The sequence below is a fragment of the Mytilus galloprovincialis genome, chromosome 5 (genome assembly GCF_965363235.1).
Source record: "Mytilus galloprovincialis chromosome 5, xbMytGall1.hap1.1, whole genome shotgun sequence".
In the NCBI taxonomy this organism is placed as follows: domain Eukaryota; kingdom Metazoa; phylum Mollusca; class Bivalvia; order Mytilida; family Mytilidae; genus Mytilus; species Mytilus galloprovincialis.
In genome coordinates, this window is record NC_134842.1 from 80,980,661 (window position 1) to 81,003,573 (window position 22,913).

At 32.9% G+C, this 22,913-nt stretch overlaps 1 protein-coding gene across 1 annotated transcript in view; it reads right to left on the reverse strand.

Annotated features, from left to right (window-relative positions):
* Positions 1–22,652, reverse strand: part of LOC143074162 (carbonic anhydrase 1-like) — a 37,694-nt gene extending 15,042 nt beyond the window's left edge. The window contains exons 1-5 of the mRNA XM_076249712.1: positions 22,543–22,652; positions 17,018–17,047; positions 14,479–14,649; positions 13,902–14,056; positions 13,170–13,262 (exon numbers count right to left, since the gene is read on the reverse strand). Coding sequence (XP_076105827.1) covers positions 13,170–13,262; positions 13,902–14,056; positions 14,479–14,649; positions 17,018–17,047; positions 22,543–22,618 — 525 coding nt within the window. The 5' untranslated portion in view covers positions 22,619–22,652. The remainder of the gene's footprint in view (positions 1–13,169; positions 13,263–13,901; positions 14,057–14,478; positions 14,650–17,017; positions 17,048–22,542) is intronic.
* Positions 22,653–22,913: the final 261 nt, after the last annotated feature.

The window sequence follows — 22,913 nt, forward strand, 5'->3', positions numbered from 1 at the left end:
AAATACATATAGGTTTACACACTTTCCTCGACATGTTTAGGAGAGGAACATATTTAGGGTACGAACTTATCTACAAATGCATTACAAGAAGGGAGCGTCTAAACACCACCTAGGCCGCCTTGGTGCACTAAGTTCATGAAACTGCACTAAGCCCATGATTGGATGGTGCCATGAATGAAATAAACATACCATCGGACGTAGTTTTTCATGAACATAATGTATCTGAACTTTTTAGTCATTAAAAATTGTAGTTAAGTCGTAATTTGATTTTTTCTGTCATCAAAGGTTTTGTCCGACGGCACGTGCCAGTAATTAACCAGGTAATAAAATCACTGATCCATGAAGAAATAAAGAAACATAACAATTACCTGGCATATATATAATTACACCTTCTTGTTTGTCCTGTTACATATTTTGTTTATGCGTGTATTTTGTTTTTGTAGAATTTTAAACAAAACTTTGAATTTCTTTTTTTTTTTGTGTGTATTTTTTGATAGGTTATTTTGAATTTATGATACTTTTATTTGTTTTTAATCAATACTTCATTGTAATTCGAAAGTGCACAATAAACGACTATTAACATAAATTCATTAAATAAGAGCCTTTCCAGTGCAGAAATAATCAAATCAAATCAAATAATTTAATTGCCATATAAATCTGTGAGATGTGGGGTTTAGTATTATTTTAAGTTTAAGCATGTCATCTTTAGCAGTATCTTTCCACTCCGAATTGATCTGTGTGAATTCAAAATATTTGTTTCTATAAAAGTTATATTTAGGGCAGTTGAGAAAGAAGTGTTTTTCGTCCTCAATCTCATTACAGAATTTACAATATCTCTGATCTCTAGGGATCTTAAGATGTCTACCCTTTTCTATTAAAAGAGTGTGTTCGCTAATTCTGAATTTTGCTAATAGTTTTCTGGAGTCAGAATGGTTATGTTTTGGGTAAAATTCTTGTTTCAAGTTAATCATAATATTTTTGTATAGGAAACTTTTATTACTTTCATTTAAGTCCTTTATCTTTTTTCAAATAGATTATTGAAAAAGACATTGCAATTAGATTTAATTTGCTTTTTTATGTTATTTAATGCTGTACCTGTATTTTGTACAGTTGTTATTATTTCTGGATCAATATCTAATTCGGTTAAATTATCAGTAAGGTAAGTATGCCATGTGTATAATAATGGACCAATGAATTTGGGAAGAGGAAGAACATATTTTGATTTTTTTTTAAATTCTATGGAGTGGTTCAAGTGATTTATTTATTCAGGAAACCGAAAATTGTTGTAGAAAAATATTGATTTCCCCTACATATTCAATGTTATTTAGTACCCTATCGGAACATTTTAAAAATGGCTTTTTCTTGAAAACGAAGTCTGTGACATATACTTTTTTTACATTTTCTGATGTATATTTTCAATATCTAATTGAGTTCTTAATTCGAAAAAAATCTATGGACTGGTCATTTACTGATCCTCGACCTTAACATACATATACAGAAAGTACCTAGAGCATTTTATGACAATATATCTCTCTAAACAGGGTCAGCTTCAGATTCAATATTTTATTAAAGTCTGTACACTTGTAATATAATCATTATAATATAAAATTGAATAAAACAGCAATTTTGTATATTAAAATACAAGTGCCATCCTATAAAGAGTTATGAGAGACTATAGAAATTAATCTAAATTATCACTATATAATTATCATTTAAGGTTGTATTGCGCGACCCTTTTTTTGTTTTTATCTTCGTCCATCTCTGGACAGTGGTGGATAGTTGTCTTATTGGCAATCATAACTATCTATTTATATGAAATATAAATTTAATAATTACCTCTTTGCAGAATTTCAAGCGGTCTGTCATACTTGTTGAAAATGGGTTGCCTTGAACCAACCCGAAGGACGCAACATTGTAACTCTTATATTTGAAATAAGTCTGTATAAATTTGTGTCTATTCGTGCAAATATTAAAACACTAAATGGGGAAGAATAAAAAGAAAGAAATAGACTACAATATACTCCGCTTCGAGTAAGAGCCAATTTCTATTGTTTTTACTATATTTCCGCAAATCTTTTATTTCGAAAAGCGCAAACAAACACTTTTCCGAAAATAAATTTCTCACAAAGCATCACAGAAAACAGACCTTTTATCATTACTAATTAGGAACAAAGAAAATAATTTACTAGTTAAAAGATAATCCCTCAGAATTGATTGGTCCAATTAACAAGGTGATCAGACATGCATTACACATGTAGAGCGCGTGTCACGTTAAAATGTTAATAACTTTTGAATCTCTTTATATCATGGAACCAACTTTTAACATATGTTTTTTAATATAATGATTTATCTTAATTTATGATCTTGGTGCATATTTAACCTTTGCTTCATATCCTTAGTGCAGTATTTATAAATTCGTCAAGCTTCATTGGATTCAATCAACAATATTACAACTGGACACATTACACAAAATCGGCGCGTGCCAAAATGTTAACTCTTTTATTTCTGAATATATTTACACCAAAATTTAGATATATGCTCTTTATGGTACTGAATGACCTTAGTGCTTATTTGACTGGTCCATCATGGGCTTAGTGCACTTCCTGGAGCTTAGTGCACCAAGGCGGCCTAGGTGGTGTTTAGACGTACCGTTACAAGTATAGATATGTGTAGCTTGATGTTCAGGCCCCGGCTAAACACATTTTTAGACTGTAAATATGACTTATTTATTTCTTACATCTACTTCAAATTCAACGTTTGTGGATAGGTGTTTCTTTGACACCCATACCACATCTCCTTTTGCTTATTTTTGTTGTATATATTTTTTTTCATTTTCCTTGTCTTTAAAAAAATATTTATTCCATTATAAATTTTATTTGATGCCGAAAATAAGAATACGAAGAGTTATTTGTTAAATGCTATAACTAAGCGAAGTAAAACAACCATTAATAATTGTGTATAAGAGCATCATATATATTTATAAAAAATTTCAAATACAAGCAGACATACCATTTGTGACACCAATTTCATTTATTTCCAAATCTTAAAATCTTATATTTCCACAGTTGTCCAGTTCTTTAGCGTCTCTTAATAATGGCAGAACGGGCTTTAGAGTCATATGATTAAGTTAACTAAATTATTTAGATTCTCCCATGCGCATTGTGAATTATATTTCTTACATCACTGCTTATTACATTATACAATAAAATGGTATTCATCTTCAATTGTTGAATAAAGATGAATTGTTAAAAAAAGCATTGACATCAGTTTTAAAGTTATCGTTCATAGAAGACAGTTATGATTTATATTCTCTCTTAAAAACGTAATATATTCTTTACCCCTTGTAGTTTTTCTATATTACTTCTGTAATCGGATTTTGAAGAACCCCACGGACGCCACATACTCTCATATGTCTCTCAAGGTATAATGATAGTCTGTAAACTCTAGTATTGTAAATAAGGAAATGAAATCGCAAAAGCTTTGTTTATCACTTTGTATCTCAAAATTGGCTTCTTTAAATAAACAAAGAAGCTTGCATAGCAATTTCCTTAGAAACAAAATAAAACAAAGGCAAAGTAAACACAAAATTATTTTTTTTATTTATTTTTAATAAACATGAAATTATACCACCCTAAACCGTTAGCTTTATTCAACAACAACCAATTGTTTATTGGATAAGGTTGATTGAACATGATGATTTGGGATTTTGCAATAGGCCGTTGGTCACGTGCCGACTGGCACGTGTTGATTAAAAAGTCCTTTAACTTCAAAATTACAATATCTATTGATACCAAACTTTATAGATATGAGGTATTTACTCATATCCTCTTATAATCATGTTCTGTGTAATCTAAAAACATCGTTTTAGTGCAAAAACATTCTTCGTATAGTGCACTAAGAAATCCTTTGCGGTATTTCTACACACCGGTAAATCATGTGGCCTAATCCCCCCATCCCGTTTATTAGAGTAAAAATGTATTACATGGTTGAGTTGAGCAATATCGGGTAGTTAAAATTTATGAATGCTATAGAATCGTACAGATTAAAGATAAAGAATGAGAAGATGCACCTTAGGTATACTGTAGTTTGACTTAGTCATGAATTGTGGTTCCATTTTGCAGGCTTTCTCTGAATCGTTTATTCCTTCATGAGTGGAATAAACCTGATACAAAACATTGCAGTGTCAACTCTATATCTAAATTTGAGAAAGAATTGAAAACAAAAACCAATATCTTTTGGTAGGAAATTAAATATTAATTTATCTTAACGCAATTGCGATGCACCGCTTTATTCTAAAACTATGAAATTTTTCCAGCTTATATTACAAATGACCTGTTTTGCAAATGTGTGTCAGATATTGTGGATCGGTACGTCTAAATAACAACACAGGACTTCCTGTACGAATAGGGACATAAAAAGTATACCCAAGGCAAGTTATAGATATGCATTCGGCACTTTATTTATTTCAAAAAATATTCGTGTATTGAAAAATTTGTGTAAATTAATTAGAATTATCAATATAGATGTATGTTCTCCAGGTTGATCCCCAATCTCTCATTCTTGTTGCTCGTTTTGTGCAAACTTGTCATGCGCAAAATCTGTATGTTATTATATGTAAAAATATCTTTCCTTGTACCATTAACTTGGTTTTATAAGAAATAAAGAATCTTGATAGAAAATTTAATTTTTGATCTTATACTTTTTGTTTTGATAAAATCAATTCAATATTTGAGAAGCTATTTACAAAAACGTTAAATACACTTTTCGTTTTTGTCGAGCCTGCAACTTTTGTTGCAGAAAGCTCGACATAGGGATAGTGATCCGGCGGCGGCGGCTACGGCGGCGGCGGCGGCGGCGGCGGTGTTAGCTCACTTCTTAAAAGCTTTATATTTCAGAAGGTGGAAGACCTGGATGCTTCATACTTTGTATATAGATGCTTCATGTTACGAAGTTTCCGTCAGTCACATGTCCAATGTCCTTGACCTCATTTTCATGGTTCAGTGACCACTTGAAAAAAAAGTTCAAATTTTTTGTAATGTTGAATTCTCTCTTATTATAAGTAATAGGATAACTATATTTGGTATGTGCGTACCTTGCAAGGTCCTCATGTCTGTCAGACAGTTTTCACTTGACCTCGACCTCATTTCATGGATCAGTGATCAAGGTTAAGTTTTGGTGGTCAAGTCCATATCTCAGATACTATAAGCAATAGGGCTAGTATATTCGGTGTATGGAAGGACTGTAAGGTGTACATGTCCAACTGGCAGGTGTCATCTGACCTTGACCTCATTTTCATGGTTCAGTGGTTATAGTTAAATTTTTGTGTTTTTGTCTGTTTTCTCATACTATATGCAATAGGTCTACTATATTTGTTGTATGGAATGATGGTAAGGTGTACATGTCTAGCGGGCAGATGTCATGTGACCTTGACCTCATTTTCATGGTTCAGTGGTCAAAGTTAAGTTTTTGAGTTTTGGTCTTTTTATCTAATACTGTATGCCATAGGTCAACTATATTTGGTGTATGGAAATATTTTATGATCTTTATGTCAGTCGCGCTGGTTTTATTTGACGGTGACCTCATTTTCACGGTTCATTGCACAGTGTTAAGTTTTTGTGTTTGGTCTATTTTTCTTAAACTATAAGTAATGGGTCAACTATATATGTTGTATAGAAGCATTGTTAGCTGTACATGTCTGCCTGGCATGGTTCATCTGACCTTGACCTCATTTTCAAGGTTCATTGGTCTTTGTTTAGTTATCTTGGTTAATGTTAAGTTTATGAGACAGTTGTAATAAAACTAAGCTTTATACTTAGGACTATCAACATAATATCAATGATTAGTATAAAAGGCGAGACATTTCAGCGTGTGCACTCTTGTGTTTCAACTTTATAATGAAACTCGTCCTCAATTTCACCTAATTTTACATAAAGTATATATAATAAATAAAATGTTCTCTTTAACTATTTTGCCATCTACCAATTTCAATAGACATTTTTTTAATTGTGTTCCAAGTTCTAAATCTACAAAAGAATAACTATTTTTGTAACATTGAATACCAAAGAAAGCTTCGCAAGTTAAACTGTTTTTTGGCATAATTGTTTTTATTCCCCCTTTTCTGAAACTCCTGATAGAATAGAACATCACAAAACAGCTTACACATGCACATTTGTTTAAAAAAATATTTTTCGCCATTAAAACTCATTCTTGTCCCGTATGACATTTCCTGAACGAGTGAAAATCTGAAATAATTATTTTATTAAGCTTATATCTTTATTGCGGTAGCCTATTATTGAAAAAGGGTATAATTTTAAATTTCATGAAGTAAGATTCATACCACCAGAGACATTCAATATACTAGTAAACAAAAGAAACGATACAAGGCAATACATTAATCATATAAAATGAAATTAGATACAAAAGCTTTGCTCATTGTGGAAAGCCGTAAGGTAAACTACATGTATAGTTGTTAATTTCTATGTCATTCGTCTCTTTGGCAATCATACCACATCTTCTTTTTTTATATAAATTTGCGTTCATCAGCTTCATGTGAACCTTGGTGGAAAGCAATAGTTTGAAGTTGTCTCATTCACAATCGAATCACATCTACTTCTTTTTATTCTGTCCAAAACCGGGAATTATAGCTGCAATAGGCATTGATTAAAAAACAACAGCAAAAGCATCGTAGTGGCCATTTTAGTCTGTTAACTAATTTTCACGTTGGTAGGAATAGGGGGGGGGGGGCTTTACTTTTTCAGCAAGGTTAAGTCGAAAGTCGAGCTGATGAAGTCAAGAGTGGACAATATTTCTGTGCTCAAGTCTACTCTTTGGGTTCGAAAAAAGGAAATAAGAGTAAATATTGATGAGACAACAACCCAACAACACAGACAATCATTATATTGAAAGTTTTTTTTACAGTCATTTGTTTTTTTTTTTATTATAGAGAGATCCCTATACACCTTATCAAGCCCCAAAAAAAAAACGTTCCATGTATAAATAAAGTAAGGAGCTAATTTCATATTACCTGCCATTAAAAATATCACAAAAGGCACATACATATTTTGTGAAAAGTTTAACCATTCCATTTTTATAATATCAATTCGTGGAAATCAAACCAAGTACTTGAAATAAAAATCAGTACAAGGCAAATACTTCTCTTTTTATTAACGATTTAGTAGATATATAATGAACGTTGAATATGCCTTATATCCAGACCTGTCCAGAGACAAATTCAAGTTCCAAATGTTATACTGAATATGAACCCTGTTCTAGACTGATAGTGTCGAGAAAGATTTTTAACGTGCTAGTTCACAAGGTAACACTCCGCATTTAGACATCATTTAGCCACTCGAGCATACCAGTCTTTTTTTACAGATATATCATGTAATGGAGGAGAGGTGTAATTAAATTATTAATTCCACTTGCTTAGCGGAGGAACAGCAATTTTAAATGTTGACGTATTTGGATTGACCAGGCCGGGATTTGAACCCACGATTTCCCGCACTAAGTGCAAAAACATAACCAAGAGAAATCTGAAGCTGTCAGAAAAATATAGTATCATATAAAAAAAAAACTAAAGTGCAATAAATAATCCAATCTAAAAGAACTCTCCCTTTTATTTAAGCCATCAAAATGCATTTAACCAATTGATATTATTGAAAACTGTACTTGAAAAACGATGGTCGATTTAAGCATAGATTTCATGCACGGAAGACTTCTGCACATTTGGTACTCTTGCACAATTAATTGAGGCAGTTCTGTTTTTTATTCAATATATCCTCATTTTGCATTACCATTCCAAGTTCCATGTCCATTCTCTCAGTCGACCTTTTATATTTGCTATGAAAAGCCTACCTATTGTATGTATAATTAATGTGTTCTCGTTATGAACATACATGAAATATTTGCCACAGGACGTAAAACAAACAACATTTATTAAACAGACTCATTAATAATTAATATCATGAAAACCATATACGAAGGCAAGATTTGCACAATCCTATAAAGTAATATTTCCATGTATCCGTTTCGATAATTATGGAAACTATAACGACCCTTTTCAGGGTTGCGTTCAATATCGTAGCAGCTACGTAGTGCGACGTAAATTTATGACTATTGAACGAGTAGCTAGCTTAGCTGCTATTAATATCTATGTAGCAGCTAGGCTAGCCACCCGTTCAATAGTCATAAATCTATATAGCCGATAAGATATTGAACACAACCCAAGGTCGTGTTCAATATCGTAGCGGTTACGTAGATGGGTCGAGTTCAATATCGTAGCAGCTACGAAGTGCTACGTAGATTTTGACTATTGAATGTGTAGCTATAGACTAGTTACATAAATATTGATAGCAGCTACGTAGCCGCTACGTAGCTGCTACGATATTGAACCCAACCCTGGTATCAATATCTATGTAGCAGCTAGGCTAAATACAAAGGTTGAGTTCAATATCGTAGTAGCTACGTAGTGATCAATATCTATGTAGCAACAATTGTTAACGTTTGTAAAATACCAACAAAACTGACGAATCCATCTTAGATGACAAAACGTATCAAAATTTAATCCTATGGGAGAAAAAATAATCCTATAGGACAAAGTTAATCCTAAGGGAAAACAAAATATCTTACAGGACAAAATTTATCCTAAGGGAGAGAAAAAAATCCGGTAGGAGAAAAAAATATCCTATGGGAGAAAAAACATCCCACAGGACAAAATAAATCCCTTAGGAGAAAAAAATATCCTAAGGGACATTAGTTTCTGACAAAAAGTCTTTCATGATAATCCTATAGGATAAAAAAAATCCTATCGGATTTAACACTTTTTTTGAAAATCCTACAGGATTTTAAATCCCATAGGATATTAATTTTATCCCATAGGAGATAAATTTTCCTATAGGATAAATAAATCCGATAGGATTTATATATCCCATAGGATATTTAAAATATCCTACGGGATTATGACTTTATCCTATAGGATTTCTCAAAATCCTGTAGGATTTTTAAAAATCCTATGGGAGAAAAAAATATCCTACAGGATTTTGTCACTGTTTTCACTCCAGTTGCCGAACCGGGCGAGCCATATCAAATTTATTTTTGTATTGTGTTATTTATCCCCAGAGGTACATTATTGCCAAATTTGATGATTCTACGACAAAAAAAAGTGTGGTTCCAATTTGCACTTATGAGAAGTGCAAATTAATCCAAGAACATGTTTAAATAATAATACGAACATTGCTGTACTCTTGAATATCAGTACCGGCTGTTTTCGACGGCTTACTTTACACCAGTAAGTTTGTCTCATTGGTAATTGTGTTTTTTCGCTGTTGTTTCGTTGCTTCTGGTGGACAAATACATGAAATCTCTGTGCCATCATCAAACATGTTAATGGCTATATATCGGGTAATTCAAACCCTTTTTTTTCGCATAGAAACAACTCTTCGTTAATCTGAGCATGGAAGTAATACTTTATATCACGAACTATAAATGAGGATACACAAAATGAAAAACTAAGCGAAATTGTGAATCCCGCATTGCACGAAAAAAAGTGTTGTATTTCAGTAAATAACACGTGTTCTTGGTTGATTGTAAACACGTAGTAGTCCATCATGCATTGTGACTCATTTAGTGGATTGGTCAAAAACCTAGGTAAAAATAAATTGCGTCACATGTAAATAAACAATTACATGTGCGAGAACATAAGTATGCTAATTTATGCATTTCCATATAAGGTAGTGGTCCCGACCTGTTAAATCGGAACCTTTCTCTAATTACCGTTAATATATGAGCTCATCACATGTACTCACCCGTGTAAAAGTTTGCTATGATTATTCAAATTTATTCATCAATGCATGCTTTTATTTTAAAGAGCTGGGGTTAAATTGATAAAGGTATGTAAATAGAAAACGTAACATAGTATAATGATGAACAGTTGGCGCATATAAGACAACGCTTTTTATGGTTGATGTTTTGACGGATATGCATTGGAAGAAAAATATTTTGGTAATCCAAAACTTTCCTCTACTTAATCTTTAATTATCTTTCATGGGTGTAATATTTTCTGGAGACAACAAAATGTTTTAAACTCTAACAAAACATGATCAAGGTTTCAGTGGCGTACCACAAAACTGAGTGTAGCATTGTAAGCATGAGCTAACAAATAATTTTACAAAACACTTTTTTTCAATAAAATGTTCACTTATTGTTCAGCTTATTATGCGCTACTTTCTCCCTTTCCATCTTCCTTGCTTACATTTGCTTATGGTTTAAAAAAAAATCTTTTTTTATGTGAAATTAACAGTTTTATCGCTTCCCTTTCACAACAAAAAAAAAGGGGGGGAGGGTAGATTTCCCCCCAGAAATCCATATACAAACTAGGATATTTTTCAAAAGTCCTACAATCTTTACTATATATAAAACAAATTATTACAGCCACAATATTTTCGAAATCGCAATATATCTCACTGAATATATAAGGTAATATGAAAAAATAATTTAATACGAGTAAGGTATCATAAATACCTTATATAACCGACGTATTCCATGGGGGTGTAGCAGTGGGGACTTCTGACTGCCGTAACAGTGATTCTATATAATCAACCTAATAGTTTCAACAAAATGGAGGTCCATGTCCACCCCCCCCCCCCCCCTTTTATGAAAGAAATCCACCTCTGGGTAAGTCTTAAAACTTTTCGATTTTGTCCCGATAAGTGATTTTTTTTAGGGTATGCCGTACATCTTTAGAATAAAACTGAATTGAAAATTCAAATTACGCCCCCCCCCCCCCCCCCAAAAAAAAAAAAGAACCCCAACACATATATAAAATGTGGTTTTGCATGCTCTTTGTTCAATCCTTAATTCTGTTTTAACTAAGTCTTACGGTTACAATTGATACCACGAGGTGTATTTTAACAATTTAAATAATCGGTCACGTACAGAGTAAACAAAAGAAAAATAGTACCATGAGTTACATGTGTGTAAAAACTGAGTACTTTTCGGTATGCATAATAACGAGATTGGGCAATAGTATATATAACTACCCACTGTTATCTCTTGATTTGTTGATTATACATGATTTGAAGAAAATAACGATGATTTTTAATATTTACTTATTATTTAGCAAAAAAAAATAAACGAATGATTAGTATTTTATTACTGATATATATATATCAATCAATCAAATTGTAGGTAGCATATTCATGTTCTCCTAAAAACGCAAACTTTCGACTGATTTTTAACTATTTTTGAAAATTTAAGGTAGCTCTATATATATCTATTAGTACCTTAGACTTAAGTGTTATCCTAGGCGTTTCCTTAGTATAAGGAGTTTTATGCATACCACTTAAGTTTTGTGGGCGTGACTTAAAACAATTATGATTTTACTTAGGAAATACTTAGTTTAAGATTTTTTATGCATACCATCAGATAAAAAGGGCGGAGTTTCCTTAACTTAAGTGTTTACTAAGGGAAATCTTAACTTAAGTAGCTTTATGCATACGGGCCCTGTTCTAGAGTAATACTTCTGCCCCTATCCCATATTGCTCATTTTCCAGTGCAGTCCAAATTTCTTCGACCGTCGTCATCCCGGACGGCCTTTCTTACAGGTTCTGCCTCATGTACTTAATGTGTATTTTTTCTAGTCCTAAACGTGCATGAAAAATATTTGCATATATACATGACGCAACATATCTAGACAATCAATCAACATATATAGTGTGCATATCTTAAATATTTCCCTGGTTCGGATTAAGGAATGAATTTAGTTCACCAGATTTTTAAAATTTTTATGCCCCACCTACGATAGCAGAGGGGCATTAGGTTTTCTGGTCTGTGCGTCCGTCCGTTCTTCGGTCCGTCCGTCTTTCTCGTTTCAGATTAAAGTTCTTGGTCAAGGTAGTTCTTTAGGAAGTTGAAGTCCAATCTTATTACTCATGTTTCTTATGATATGATCTTTCTAATCTTAATGCCAAATTAGATTTTTTCCTCTTTCACGGTCTGAACATAGAAAATGACAGTGCGAGTTGGGCATTCGTGTACTGTGGACACATTCTTGTTTTTAATTTAAGAGAACCATTACTAGATGAATGTTCCGATAATGTAGTCATAACTATAAATGTATTTCATGAACTATTGTTTGAAATTTAAGAAAAAGTGCACATAATACCGTATTTTTACATTTTCCAATATATTAATTATGTTTTATATATCACTTTTACATCGATGTGCTTATACCGTGATGTAAATCATTTATATTTAAACGAACAGTATAAGTTATAATTATCCCATGAGGACTTGGTGTGCCAGTGTACGATGGCCGGAGGCCCGAGGGTGATTTAACACTGACACACCAAGTTCGAATGGGATAACTATTTTACATCCTAGCTGATCTAGAAAGTTAAAAATTAATCAAAACTTCATAAAATCTAGTTTAGAACGCCACACAATCCTTAATATGATATACTTTATACATGTATCTCATATTATATAGTACGTATATACCTTATCATGAGCTTCGGACACAATGTTTAAGTATGTTAAATTAAAACAGTGAGTTTGTATCCAGTCGTCTTGGTGAAGGGGTTTGAGTCGTGGTTGATATGCTTAATGTCTTTGAGTTCGAGACTCAGCATAGGAACTAGTTTTTTTTTACATAAAATTTGATAGTGAATCTTTCCAGAAGAAATGATACTATGATTAATTTTTGATTAGGCATCTTGCCAAAATGTTACAAAACAAAGGAAAGCACACAAAACAAAGAAAGCTGTGATGATCTGGTAAAGGTGATCACCCCTGGTAGAACAAAGGAACTGGAATGTAATGTCAATCAAAGTTATTATGTAGAAATCACTTTAAAACTTAAAGATATATTTGTACGAAATTTTAGATAAATAAACCATATGGTTTGCCTTTAATAGATATAGGAAGATGTGGTATGAGTAAATTTTATAAAAGTAAACAATTTTAGGTCAAGGTACGGTCGTCAACAGGGAGCCTTGGCTCACACCGGACAGCAAACTATAAAGGGCCCCAAAAAAATAATAGTGTGAAAACATTCAAACGGGAAAACCAACGGTCTAATATATGTATAAAAAAAAACGAAAACTACTGAACATCAGATACCTGACTTAGTACAGGTGTTAATATCTAGTATATAATGCCTACAATATACGTACATCAAATAGAAACGAAAGCACAGCAAGTCCTCCAGTTGCATTTTTAGCTTCTTCAAACATTCTGTATCTCTGCGAGTAGGTTACAACATGCATCTGGATTTGAAAAAAAAAACGACCAATAGAATTAGACAGCATACTACACATGCATCTAGATAAAAACAACAAATCGGATTAGACAACGTACTACATACATGTGGTGAACGTGGTTGAGTGTGTATAATTCTTAATACATGTAGTTTCTTGAACATTCTTACATATGTTATAAACCATAAAGAGATTTCAATGATATGAATTATTCATAGAAAAAAGTAAAATCAATAAAATACTGAACTCTGATGAAAATTCAAGAAGGAAAGTTCATAATTAAATGGCAAACCCGAAAGCTAAAACACAACAAACGAATGAACAACAACCGTCATATTCCTGACTTGGTGCAAGTAGAATTTATCGACGAATAAAGACTATAAATGCTGATAAAATTCGCTAAGTCTTCCTGGTTTTATTTGCCATCCTTTTTTAAAAACAGTTTAAACGAAATATCTCATAAGAACTCATCTACATGTATATAAAAACTAGTTTACTCTAATTTCTGGAATTATCTTATCTGCATTTACTTCAATTATTGTTTAAAAGAAATGTGAAGATAATTTTATACACGATTCATACTATTTTGTCTATTGTTCATATTATTGTTGTTTTTTTGTGGGAGATGTTTCTTTTCTGTTGTTTTACCTCCATAGGGAAGAATCGTCCATTTATGTCGTGTTCTGATCCGCGGCTGTCCTGTGATCCCCAATGGAAGTGAAACTGTTTAACAGTATAAGGCCCAGGAAGTCCGCCTCTTCGTACTACCAGCCGGTTGTTTAGTCCTTCAACATCAACTTCAGCTAAAAAAAGAAATGTAATATTCGGAAGATGGTACATGAGGGAAAACATGGATTTATGATCTAATTTTTCTTTCCTTTGGCCAGTTCTATGATGATTGGCAAACATTGCAGTAATGTGCATCAATTATCAATTATGGCCTTTTAACTAGATCCAATAGTTATATACCGACCGACCTGTTCATATCATATTGACCCGAGTATTAAGTTCGAGATCAATACCATTTAACAGATTGCCGGATAATTGTAAAGATTTTGTTCTTTCACTTGTATATGCTGTCGAATCGAGCTGATAACTAAGTAAAAAGATTGATCCGTTTTCATTCTAAATCATTTCCGTTCGTTGGAAGTCTTAGTGAATAAGTTCAATAATAAGATATTTCCTAAATCCATTATTCATTTTGAATTCCTGATTTATAAATTACCTGTGTGTCCATTGTTTTCAAGGGTCAGTCGAATATTGTTGACATTATTCAGATCACTCAGGTCAAATCTGCCCAATCGTTGATTCAGACGTATTTGTTTGGTTTGTATGTCGATCGGGGATTGATGTCGACCACCACATGTTCTATATTCTCTTGACCATAGAGCAGGAGCTACAGAAGAAAGATATAAACCGTGTTATAACCTTTATTTATGATTGGTTGTATGCGGCGATGGGTGATTAATGTCGACCATCACGTGTTCTATATTCTCTTGGCCATAGAGCAGGAGCTACAGAAAAAAAGAAATTAACCGTGTTATGATTGGTTGTATGTCGATCAAGAATTGATATCGACCACCATATGTTCGATATTCTCTTGGCAAAAGAGCCGGAGCTACAGAAGAAAGATATAAACCGTATCATGATTGGTTGTATATCGATCGGTGATTGATGCCGACCGTCACGTGTTCTATATTCTCTTGTCCATTTAGCAGGAGCTACAGAGGAAACTGAGATATAAACGGTATTATTCTTAGTTTGTATTTCGATCGGTGATTGATGTCGACCACCACATGTGCTATACTCTCTCGGCCATTCAGCAGGAGCTGCAGAAGAAAGATATAAACCGTGTTATGATTGGTTGTATGTCGATCGGGGATTGATGACGACCGTCACATATTCTATATTCTCTTGGCCATAGAGCAGGAGCTACAGAAGAAAGATATAAACCGCGTTATGATTGGTTGTATGTCGATCGGTAATTGATGTCGACCACCACATGTTCTATATTCTCTTGGCCATAGAGCAGGAGCTACAGAAGAAAGATATAAACCGTGTTATGATTGGTTGTATGTCGATCGGTAATTGATGTCGACCACCACATGTTCTATATTCTCTTGGCCATAGAGCAGGAGCTACAGAAGAAAGATATAAACCGTGTTATGATTGGTTGTATGTCGATCGGGAATTTACGCTGACTTCCACATGCGAATGTAAGAGGATATTCCCGAAAAGTAATTTTGTCTATGTGCATATTCCCGAACAGTATTTTTTTTTATCTACGCGCATACACCCGAACAGTTATTGTGCCTTCACGCAATCTACCGCGGGAAAAGAGGGTTATTCCCCTTTGAGGACTACACAAACGTACGTAACATCTTTCTTATTTTATAAGGGACTACAAGAGTCAAGTATGATAACAAAAAATAAATGGCATATAATTTTCCATATCAATATCATCTTTCGACTAATTAATCATAGGCCCTCGACTATTGAATTCGACTTATATATAATCTCGAAATGTTATCGGTACTGACAAAGACTAAAGGCCCGGTTTTTTTTCTGTTTTTATTTATTCTGAACAATTTACCTGGTTTTAAACAATTTTAATGGGTCGGTCTTAACCATGCAATTAAATGGTTAAAGAACATTTCAACCGGGGTCAAAAGCATGTTTTAGATATTTTCAAAATTGTTTATAGCTTAAACATTCGACCGTTGCGGGGTTTTTTCTTCTCTCTTTTAACATATTTATGGATTCAGCTTAAGCATATTTCAGTTAGTATTTAACCAGTAACTTGTTTAAGTTTAGAAAAAAAACGGGCCTTATGTAAGACATGTAATAAAATTTGTCCTAACATGACAATACACTTTACACAAACTATTTGACAAATGTAAATCTAATAATGTATTGTAATGCGCCATGTTTTACATATGTTAAAACAATGTGTATATTGGTGTTTTAGAGGAGAAGAGGAAGAAGAAGAAAAAAAAGAAGATATTTTATTTCCAATTATGGGCCCCAAAGGGCATAAATATTAAAAATCAATGATTTTCATAATACAATACAAACAATGATATAGCAAAAAGATTAATGAGAACTATTTAAGTTCTTAAATAATACGTAGATAAAGAATCTATAATATGTTGTTGTTTTTTTAAATACTAATATATGTTAATGCACGTGTGGTTAATATAGATAACAAACAAGCAGCCCAAAAAGAAAATAGAAAAATAGATATCCATATATGTATAGTAAACAATAAGTTGGATCAATTATATAACAAGCGTAATGTTCACAGTTCTTATTCATAGTACTATGTTTTTGGTTGTTTTGGTCTAATATTAGTATCCAAGTAGAACATGTAGAAATAATACAAATATATATTTCTAAATCATTCATTCAAGCTTTTGGTAATTACTCGTACGTGGATTCCCTGTTCAATGCAAAATTTCAAAGTATTGTTTAAAAAGAAACAAATGTTTGGTCTTGCCAAACTCATAAATAAGGTCGTTAATTTTCTCGTTTGAACTGTCTAACATTGTCATTTCGGGCCTTTTATAACTGACTGTGCCGTATGGGCTTTGTTCATTGTTTAAAGCAGTACAATGACCTATAATTGTTAATTTCTATGTCATTTTAGTCTCTTGTGGAGAGTTGTCTCATTGGCAATCATACCACATCTTCTTTTTTTTTATATATATCAACCACAATAGCGTACAAACAGTCGTTTGCATGTCTGAACAAACAACTTGACTTACGTATTCCATCTTGATAACCCCACGTGTTACCTGTAATATAAAAAACCCATGAAAATCAAAAAATTCTTTATAGACTATTTGAAATATCCTTCTCACCTTGACATTATAAACCAATAATGTCTTAAAGAACATGTAACATGGTTAATGCTATTTCACAATGTACCAAGTTATAAGAGCCTGTATTTCAATGGTTATCGGTGGTTCGTGTCTTTCATATTTGTTTTGATAAATTGCTTTTTAACAATTGGAGTTTTCTCAATTAAATTGTTTTATATTTCTAATACACGGGCCTTTATATATATAGTCGACGATAAGTTATGGGTTTTTTTCATTGTCAAAGGCCGTTTGGTTTCAATTGGTTTCATCCTCTTCATTCGAAAGGTGGTGAATAGTTGTCTCATTGGCAACAAACCACATCAGAGACGGATTTAGAGTTTTTTCAGGGGACCTCCCCCCTTTTCTAGGAAAATTGGTTGATTATATAGAGAATCACCGAAGCATGACTGCAACGGGCCCAGTGCCCACTCTTAGGCAGGCAGTCAGCCACTCATAAAAATTCTGGATCCGCCACTGAACATCTCTTTGTTTTTGTAATCTTAGGAGTAAAGCATACTGGTTTCAACATTAACACGTGTCGTTATAACATGATAAATTCTAAAAAAAAAACCAACATTTTAAACATCAAATGAAACCGCTAAAGTTCTGAAGTTTGTAGATCAGCCCATATGCATTTGTTATATTTTTTTTAATAATTATTGTGACAGATATTTGACAGTAATTGCACAAAGATGACGTTACAATTATTATTAAGTTTTATGTTTATGAGAAAGGTTAATGATTTTGATTATTCAATTCAATTCACTATGCGTGGGTTGCTGTAATTAGTAAACTGGGACGTGTCAAAACGTATCCTAGAATATGTTCTAAGATATGTCTTAGAACCATGTTTATGACGGTCTTATGATGTATCTGAGACGATATAAAACAAAGCTAACTTAGGAGCGGACCCTTTGAATAAATGGCTTCATTTTCACCTTAAAGTTTACTCTGAGTAAAGACAAGCCTGTGCATCTGGAAAAGTTTTAAAGCAAAGCATGCCCTAGATACACAGGTTTGTCTGTATTCACAATAAATTTTGAGGTGAAAATGCAGCCATTTTAGCAAAAGGGTTCACATGAACTTTAACGTTATAGTAACACAACTTCTTTTCAATATTTCTCCCTATATATGCGTTAAAACGCAAACATTTGCGAAATAAAGCAAACCTTTGCGTTATATATTTACCGCACACATGCGTTATATATAATTTGCGAAACGCTAACCTTTACTTTAAACATATTTTATTTCAAAAATGTACCGGCGGCGGAGTGTGTTTACAGGACTTTGTCAAGACTGTCTCACCCAATTACGGTCCTAATCATGCACGAAGGACGCTATAAGCCAAAACGCTTCGAATCTACCAAAAATTGTTGCACTTGTTTAAACACGAGTATATTTTCCTCTTGATTGAGGTTATTGCAGCCAAATAGGAGTGTTTCTATATTGTATTGGAACGGATTTTTTTTCTATGGTACGTTTTCGGACAAGGGAGTAATTATTACGTATACACTCGAGAAGAAAATGCTTACTGCTCTCGATTCTACCACAGGTACAGTTTTTACTTTCTACAAGATTTCTCTTAAATAAATGTTCGTTCAGATTACTACAATCCATCCGAAGTCTGGCATGAAGTATTTGTCCTTTCCTGTCTCCATAAAAATAATAATTTGGTATTTTACTTACATTTTGATTAAGGTAACGTTTAAGTGTAAACTTAGATGGACTTAGTCTGATATCGTCCGGAATAGCATTCCAGGATCGAATAACTGAGGGAAGAAAAGATTTCTGGTAAAATGCAGTTCTACACTTTATATGTTGCGTGTCATTCGTTCGTCTTGTGTCATAATTATGAATATTAAACAATTGTTGAGGGATAATATCGCTTAAATAATCAGGGGTCTTGTTATGAAACATTTCATGAAATTTTATAATTTTGTGTTTTTTACGTCTTTCTGATAGTAACTCCCATCCTGTTTCGTCGTATAATTTATTTATGGACGATAACTTAGTACCACCTGTAACTATCCTAGCCGCTTCAAGTTGCATATTTTCTAGTTTATCACTTAAAAAGTCTGGAATGTTGTCCCAAATGATATCTGTATATTCAAATAAAGGTCGGATAAAACTTGGATATATAGTTTGTAAATACTTTCTTTTCAATTTGAATTTCAAGGCACGAAATAAATTTAATCTAGGTGTTATCTTTTCAATTATTTTATTGACATGAGAATGCCATGAACCATCCTCATGAAAAATTAAACCAAGGTGTTTATGGCTTTCTACTTCTGAAATCATATCATCATTCATATAAAGAGGTGGATGATGGGGTTTTACTGATTTCTTGGAAATTGTCATAGCTTCGGTCTTTTTTGCATTATAATTTACTAGCCATTTGACTGACCAATGGTTGATAGTCTCTATATCAGAATTAAGTTTGCTCGCTACTGCATATTCATCTTCAACTACTATGAAAAGGGAAGTATCGTCAGCATATAGTTTTATATTACAGTCTATGTCGTTTACAATGTCATTTATATATACTAAAAAAAGTAAGGGCCTAATATTGATCCTTGAGGGACGCTAGCATTGACACCAAAAGTATCCGAGGATTGACCTGAAATAACAACTTTTTGTTTTCGATTTGATAAATAGCTCATAAACAAACCACTTTTATAGGTTTCCTCTTATACCAATATTTTTAAGTTTATAAACCTTTGCGTTATAACGTACACCTCTTGATTCCAATTATTCATAAAGTTTTGTACATGTTTCCGTCTGTCATTCATTTCGGTTGTGTCTCTGTGATTTAAAAGTAGATAAAAAAAAGAAACATACATACAAGGCTATATCAGTATAATGAATATGCAAAGGAATAAGGGAATACAGGAAGTTCAATTACATGTATACATAAATAGAATGATTTGTTCATCAGAAAATTATATCATTTAACAACAAAATACATGTTGATATAGTGTAGTATATATGGGCATATTTTAATTTAAAGATAAAAAATAATGTCATACATGTGAAACTTTCAAGTCAAATAGACAAAATAATCTTTCTGCTTTAAAATGAATCATTAATAAGGAATTTTTTTTAAATTGATGCAAGAAAACTCAGAATATAACAACGATTCTTATAGAAAGTCATTGAATTTTCATATCAATATAGTGAAGTATTTTTGAGATGCTTGTGTAGCAATTTGAATGGAGAGAAACTAATTTAATATTAAAACATCTTCATCATTTGTTCATTCTATTTTATTTCCAAAGGGTAAGTTGTTTAAATCTAACCAACTTTATACAGTCCTCAAACGAAAGCTTACTTTGGAAGTATATTTATATTCGCTTATAAGTTTATAAACAGGGTTGCTTTTTTTTATTTTCTACGGTATAACTCCACATTACTCAATTTTCTTTGTAATATATATACTAATAGTATCATGGATATCATTTTTGGGGGCCTTTTTAGTTTGCTGTTCGGTGTGAACCAATACTCCGTGTTATTTAGCAAATGTTTGCGTTATTTCGCAAAGGTCTGCGTTTTAACGCAAACGTTTACTTTATTTCGCAAAGGTTTACGTTATATCGCAAATGTTTGCGTTATTTTGCAATAATTCTTATATGATCTGCATATTAGGGAATACGTTGATATGATTATTCGAGAGGAATTCCGGCAATTGATCTTGACGTTGGTTATTTATCGATAGACGACGTTGACCGAACTTCTTTTCGTAACCAATGTAAACACCGACGTAAACAAAATTAATATTCACTGTACGTTAATCGTTTAATGAAATAATGAACATAATCATTCGTTGGAATGATAATAAGAGTTTTTGCAGTTTACTTTTTATCAGATAGCAAATTTCATTGAGTACATTTTTATGCGTAAACCAACAAATATATATTCATGCACCAGGCCTATTCAATGACATAAATATACAATTTACGTGTGATAGAGGTAAAGAGTTTGGAAAAAATATATTCCCTATCTCCAATTTGAAAATTTTCTAGGGATTAAACGCTATTTAAAAAGAATTGATTGGTGTATAAACTGGACCAAGTCACTCACAAACAAATTGGTCGAGTTTATACACCAACAAAGGCGTTTAATCCTATAAAGGTTTGCGTTATAACGCAAATGTTTGCGTTGTTTCGCAAAGGTTTACGTTATGCCGCAAAGGTTTGCGTTATTTCGCAAAGGTTTTCGTTATAAGAAACATTAAAAAAAGTTGTGTGGCGCTAATACGCTTCCGTGTAATAGTTTAAAATTGTAGTAGTATTTTATTATTTACTTTATGCCATATTAGTTGATTTTATTTTGACCGTGAGATATCGTGTAATTTTTAGCTCTTTCCTAAGACAACTATTTATATATCCTAACTTTAGGTCCAAATTTATGACATATCTTATTTTAGGAGACTTTCGTTAACCTAAAGCCCCGGTCACAACAGACCGTACGATTTTTTGTCGTGGAAGATCTATAAAAAAGTTGTCGTGGCACTGTCGTGCAAAATGTCAAAAAATTATTTCGAGTGGTCACATCAGCTATGACATGTCCACGATGATTCCACGATGAATACACGACAGAAAAAAATCGTAATTGTACTGTCGTGGGTTTGTCACAAGTCGGTCGTGTGACAGTCGTACGACAATCAGTTGTTTTGGGCTGTTTTTCAGGTTTTCATGTCATGGGATGCGCGTGTCACTGTCATGCCACTATCGTATTACTGTCTAGTTGTGGGTCACTCGCACGTTTGACTCCGGGACTACTAGTATATATAGAAGGCCAGATTTATTGCAAGCTACTTGCAATTTGCTTTCAATATAGTTAAGTCTCATTGTTTCATATAAGCTTATATTCTAATTGTTCAGCGAATTTAAACCAGGATTCCCCCTGAAAAAAAATGGATGATATTTTGCTCTTGTTGGAGTCTGGTAAGGCGCATTTTTAAAAGGGCCAAACGTAATCGTCCTGGTGGAATAGCCATCCTCATTAAACAGCAGACGGTATGTTTTCCAAATATTCATTCCCGCAAAATTGTATTCTTCTAAATAAAACGAAAATATGTTGCACGACGAACGTACCACTGTCGTACGACAGACAATCAGTGTTGTTCGAGCATCGTATGAAATTTGGTATTCGTGAGACAATCGTGCGACGGTATCACGAATGTATTGCGACAGCCGTGAAATTGTCGTACGACTGTCGTACGATTGTTTTTTTTCTTAAAATGGTTTATGTTGGTACCCACGACAATGTGTTAATCGCACGACAGTCACACGATTATGGTAAGACATTCTCACGACAGCCACAAGACAGTGACACGATAAAATATCGTAGAGCAAAAAAAGGTGTATGTCTAATAAAAAATTGAAATTATTCATTTAAAAAATTATCTGTAGAAATTTTGAATATCTTACCTGCGTCTCCTTTTGCAAGAGAAGAAAAATATAATGCAGATATTACGTTTAAAGCCACAAATTTTATCACCGACATTTTTTTACATGGACTTGTAAACTACTAACCTTTTCCCAGGTTAACTAATGGATATTTATGCATGATTGTATATTAAGACAAAGAACATATATTAATCATGTATTATTATTATTTCTGACATTTTTTATTGAACATTATTAATCACTTGCACCTACACCTGTAAAATAATTTGTTTCTTTTGTAGACATACATGTATAGAGACATAAGATACTTAGACCAGACATACCATTGGCGGTTCCAGGGGGGTCCGGGGGTTGGAACCCCCCTTTTTTGACCGATCAATGCATTTGAATGG